We start from the raw sequence: 6,000 nt of genomic DNA on the forward strand, positions 1-6,000 counted from the left end.
CCCAAACCCGATCTGCTCTTCTGCAACCTGAGCGCAGGTGAGGCCGGGACAAGCAGGATATCAGCGGGATGTCAAAAGGGTAGCGGGTTCCCTCCAGGCACAACATTTTGTTTAATCTGACCTGGATAGAAGCGACAAGGAGTTGTCTCTTTAACAAAAGGAAAAGTTTGCCATCTGGAGGAGGAAGTCACTTTAAATCAGGGACAGACTGTCAGAGGGAAAACGGTCCAAGTGGGAAAACACCGCAGTTGGATCTGAGGGGGGGACGATCAGCTTATGGAGCGGCTCATACGCAAATCTCTTACCTCACGATGCGCACAAGTGTGGAAATGTCGTCAGCAAGCCATTTATCTATGAATGTGAAGGGAAGGGGGGGCTGCTTCCAATCAAAGAGACAGACGATATCTAGCCATTGGACGTACAGCAAATAGTAAGACATAAAAAGACTCTGACAGCTGACAGGATAAAGTTTAGAAAAAAAAAAAAAAAACTTCAAACTGTTCATGGAAACATTTCACTCCAGGCATGTAAGCCACAAGTTTTTGAATGGATAACCTGATGATTATGATGAAGCAGAAAAAGAAATTAATAAATATTAGTAAAAAGCAGCATTAAGAAAACATTAAACCACAAACTGTGATAAAATAAAATTGGCTCTGAATAATGAAGGAACTTCATATTCCTGATAAAAACCATATTGTTGTTCTTTAACAAACATATGCACCCCCCCCCCTTTCATTTTTTTACTCATCAGAGCTAATATATATATATTATAAACTTTAATCCAAGTCCATACTATATTTTAAAAAAAAATAATAATAATAAAGTAAGAAAATGAAATAAAATTAAACAAATTAGCAAGTAAAACAGGACACATCCATCACCAAACAAACAAGCAATATATATATATATAAACCATGAATAACATACATACATCTGTGCACAGATGGGAAAGATGATTTCACATATTTCTGTTTTTGAATAATCAAAGGATGATGGAGCTGTTTGTTTGAAGTCTTCAGTGTACTCTTTCTTTTTGGAAAAAAAAAAAAAAAATCAATGAAAACCTTCCAAACAGCAATCTAGAAATAAAGTGTCACACAAATTGCCCTTTTTGACACAATAATTAAAGGAAATGTTTAAAGACTTACATAAATGTGCAGGTTTTTTCTTTTTTTTTTTTTTTTTTTTGACGTATGACTTGATCATTTTAAGCTTGATTACTTTGGTTTAGGGCTTGTTATGGTGGTGAGGGTGGGGTGGAGGGGGGTGAAAGTTTTTCCTTCTCCAAAAGGGGGAGTGGTATGAAAAGTTTGCGGAGAACTGACATCCGTAAGGTGTGTTGATGCTGATGCTGCTGCTGGGAGGATGCGCGTAAAGAAACGCGTCAGAGGTTTTAGAGAGAGAGAGAGTGGGGGGATAAAAGCCTTGACCTTATAATGCTCAGGGAGGCATCATATTTCTTGTAGATGAACGCTCAAGTGTCACTTCATAAAAATCATTTCTTTAATCAGCTTCAACACTGGGACAGAGATGAACCCAGGACGCTTTGCTGTTGGCAGATTTTCACACCTATGACACTAAAGCCAGGTCTTATAAGAGGAGGGTGTGTGTGTGTGTGTTTGGGTGGGGGGGGGGGCGCAGTGTAAACATCATGTCTGGCAGGGATGTGTGTACCTTGATGATGCTGCTCCGGCGCGGTGCTGCCTTCACGGTCTCCAGCAGGATGGTGTCCGCGTCCAGCGCGCCGCCGGGGAGGACGACGCCGCTGCGCCGGCCGCGAGGCGCTCTCGGAGGAATGTAGTCCGCCGCTCCGTCGCTGCTCAGCGCCCCGTCCCCACATCCATCACGCTCAGACATGTCGAGGAGGAAGAGGAGAAGGAGGAGGAGGAGGAGGAGGAGAGCTCAGTTTGGAACCCAGCGGGGGAGGGCAGAAAAAAATCAAACAGGTTGAATAAAAGTTTGCCTTATGCCATTTAAAGGAGGGACGGCTTCGGCGGCGCTTCCGAGAGTTCCCTCACGCAGACTCTCATCGTTCCGAGCGGATTTCGGCCGGTCTGCGCGCGCTCTCCATACAGCTCCAACACAGCTCGAGTGGAAAGAAGCGCTCGAACCGGGAGCATCACGCGCGGGGTCGGGACCTGGACGGGACCCGGAGCGGCGCGGCGCGGCGCGGCGCTCCCTCTCGAGACGCGCAACAAGTCCTCTCCGTCTGCCCTCCCTCCCTCTCTGTGGCTCCGGTTTAAAACATCCAGACGGTGCTCCAAGCCTCTGCGCTGCTGTCGGGGCGAGGGGGAGCGGTGGGGGTGGGTGGGAAAGAAAAAAGGTCTGGGAGAACGCAGCCCTGTCTGCGAGACGACTGCAGTTCGCCTCGGAGCGTCCGGAACACGGCGCGGCTCGGCTCCGGCTCAGCTGGACGCAGCCCCCGTCGACCGCCTGCTTTCACTCGCACCAACAACAAGCGGACTTTTGACGACAAGAACACAATTGGCAATCGCCCCGCCTCCTATCGTGCCCTCCGCCCGGCCCCGCCCACTAACCACGCGACTGACGCGCAGCGCGGCCAATGGGCGCGGCTCCCCGAGAGTCCGAGGCGGTCAGATCCTCTGATAGGTGGAGGTTCGAGTCCCCGGGACCGAGGGGGCGGGGCCCCACCCCGAACAAGTCGGATCGTGTAGTGATAGAAATTGATTATTGGACGATTAACTTCCAGTAAATTTCCTTCACAAAACAGCTGTTTTACCTCATTACCTTCATCCTATTGATTTATTCAGGACTGGACTGTAAAAAAGGAGCAAAGGCAATAAAGGTTAATAATTCAATTAAAAACAAATAAGTAAATGCTCAAGCCAAACTGGTATTTTTGCTGACTTTTTGTTGAGCACTTTAAATATTAAAAGTCTACCATTGCTTGAAAAGATGCATATGAAAAATACATTGTTTTAAAACCTTTCGTAGACATCATTTCCTTGGTTTCCATAAAGAATTTAAAAAGTTGATTCCTCTGACCTCAGATCAGTTGTCCTCTTTGTCTCAGTCCATTTGAACTGATCTTTGGTTCAGAGAAGACAGCAGAGGTTCTGGATGGTGTTCATATCTGGCTTCTTCTTTCCCTGATAGAGCTTTAAGCAGCATCAGTGGATGGTACAGTGAACTGTGTTTACAGACAGTGATCTGTGGAAGTGTTCCTGAGTCCATCAGTGATCATTTTTCCCCGGAGGGCCCGAAGATTTTAAACATCCAATATTGATTTTCAGTTTTGTTCTTTGAGCTCTGAGATTTTGATGATATTATGACCTGTAGATGATGGGATGTTCAAAGTCTTACCAGTTTTTAATTGAGATGCATTATTCTGAAACTGTTCTACTATTTTTAGACAGTTTTTCACTGACTGCCCATTTTTACTTCTGAGAGATTCAGCCTCTAAAATGTTTTTTTTTTACACCCAGTCAATCTGTTGCCAATTAACCTAATAAGTTCCAAAGTGCTCCTCAGGCTGTTTCTTTTTTTTTTTTTTTTGCACCACCTACTTTAACAGCTATTTGTTACCCTGTCCCAACTTTCGTTTGAGTTGTGTTGCTGCCATCAAATTCAAAAATACCTTATTTTTTCCTAAAAATATACTGTTTTTTGATGTTTTCTGTGTTCCATTGTAAATAAAATATGGGTTTTGGAGATTTATGAATCTCTGCATTCTGGGTTTTTTTTAATTTACAGTTTATACAAAGTCCCAAACTTTTCATAACTGGGGTCTTGTCTTTGCAGCCAAATCTGCATTTTTAAGTAAAACTGGTATTTTCTAAACAAATCTGGAAAACTAACTAAATAAATGAATAGGCGCGCTCACTGTGTGGGCTCCAACATGCTCCTCCTAACACTCAGAGACTATGTGACTCAGAGCATCGAGGTTTTCAGGGACAGTCCTGACTGTGAACCTCAGAACCTCTTTTTTGTTTAGTCTGGTTCTTGTCTGAGACCGGTGAGTCTGAGCTGCACACCTGGCCCCCTGACCTCTTGTTATTGTCCGTTCGCCGCTGGTTCGTGGTGACGGGCAGGTTGGTAAGAACTGATGCAGAGCTGCAATAAAAGGGCGGTACATTATTCAGCAGCAGAAATGCTTCTTTTCTTCTGGAGAGGTCAGAGATCAGGATCGGGGAAGAAGCATCACCTGAGAGCTGGCAGGGTTTTAGTCTTGCTCAAGGACACAGGCAGGGGGTGGACTGATGCATGCGCTCTTAGCCTGCTGGGCTTTTCAACCTGCAGGCTTTAATTAGTGATTTTCTGTAGCTGTCATAAAAGAAAACTAGGAAGGATTTAAAGAGAACAGACAAATAGATTCTGGTGGTGGAGTTGGGGGTGGATATATCAATTATCAAAGTAAAATCAAGAAAGAGGCCTTTATTTTCTTCTACCACATCTGAAATCTTTATCGCCTGCTGCTGAATGCAGAAGGGTTGATTATGTTTTTGCTCGTGTATGTGTGTGTATTTGGTTTTTTGTACCACTTACAAAATGTCTCATGAGCCGCTGGAGGAATTTAAATCAAACTCACAGAAATTAATCACTGGATATACACGTACAACTGGACAACTTTTGGAGCCAACCCTGATTCAAGGTGGCCGCCAAAGCTAGACAATCTCAGCAAACACAGAAATGGCTACGACTTTACAGATACTAAGCTCAAATCTGGTGTGGCAGGAGCTTATCCTGGTCCCCAACATATAGTCTGAGCGCAAACTGATCGAGCAAGAATTTGTTTTTAAAACGTCGCCATTAACAATTGCTTGTTAGCAAAATCTCAGCGGATGGATTTGAACGGATCTTTCAGAATGCAATCACTGGGTAGACATCCACAACAGATTAAACTCTGGACTCAACCCAATTCAAGGTGTCTGCCACATCCAACTGGCCGTATGAAACACAAAAATTGCTCTTGCTCAGTCAGTTTCGCAGACATTGACCTAAATGTGGTGTGGCGGTAGCTGAACATACTGCCCAACACATACTTTCAGCACTACACATTGTACCATATTTGTGGAATATGTAGAGGTATGTAGCATTTACCTGTGGAGGAAACAAAAACAGCAGGTGAATCTCAGGGGACTGTCAAATTCTGTAAGACCCATCTGCTGGCCAACATGAATAACTGTATATGAACGTGACAGTGATGAAGCTATGTACTGATGGAGTTGTATGCAATTAGATCCAACCCTTAAAATAAGATAATTTGCAATCTTATGCAGTATCTCACCTGCTCTTGCATGATCTGTTGACGCTCAGCTCCTACCACACTGAACAAAAAAGGCATTCAGATGAACAGGCGTGGATTGAAATTGCTGCTGAAGATGATCCGACGGGGGATATGCAGGAACCAGTGTGCACCGTCACACAAAAACATTACGAAGTTTAAGATAAAATCAAGGTTAATATCCACTCTTAGTACAGTTTCATCTCACAAAGACAAGATAAAAGAGTCTGTCTGAACTCTGGTCACCCTTCTCGTAAGGCTGAGGCACTTAGAAGGGAGTCGAGATTCAGCTAAGTCTCTCTGCAGCCCCGTAGTTATTATTTGAAGGTGTTCCTGACCGCGCAGAAATTAAAACGTGTGTGTGTGTGTGTTTGGATCTCGAGCAACACGGCTGTGGAATGTGGCCGGCTAGTGAAGCCTATTAGCACATGAGGTTCTGCAGTCACATGCCGCTGATAATACGGGTGAAACCAGGCTTCGTTTGTATGAGGGAGGAATTTGCCATTTTTACATTTTATCCCAATGGCAGGAAAAAGTTCAGAAGAGACTGGAAGGGGAAGAGAAGCGATAAGTGTTTTAAGTAGGCTTTGTAGCGTATGGACTCTAATCTTAAGCTAAAATCATACAATTTAAGTAGAACCTTTTTTTTAAGTAATTTGCATGATTCTCAGTATAAAAATATAACTCAAACATTTCTTAGGAGGTTTTGAAGGGGGACACTGCAGCTCCTGCCCAACATTTCTAACCCCCCC

The 6,000-nt window shown here is 44.1% G+C and overlaps 1 protein-coding gene across 1 annotated transcript in view; it reads right to left on the minus strand.

The window, feature by feature from the left end:
- The window catches only part of plcl1 (phospholipase C like 1), a 123,573-nt gene extending 120,517 nt beyond the window's left edge, over positions 1-3,056 (minus strand). Inside the window, exon 1 of the mRNA XM_017421139.3 lies at positions 1,678-3,056. Coding sequence (XP_017276628.1) covers positions 1,678-1,860 — 183 coding nt within the window. The 5' untranslated portion in view covers positions 1,861-3,056. The remainder of the gene's footprint in view (positions 1-1,677) is intronic.
- Between the last annotated feature and the right edge of the window lie 2,944 nt (positions 3,057-6,000).

This window comes from Kryptolebias marmoratus, linkage group LG6 (genome assembly GCF_001649575.2).
Source record: "Kryptolebias marmoratus isolate JLee-2015 linkage group LG6, ASM164957v2, whole genome shotgun sequence".
Lineage (NCBI taxonomy): Eukaryota > Metazoa > Chordata > Actinopteri > Cyprinodontiformes > Rivulidae > Kryptolebias > Kryptolebias marmoratus.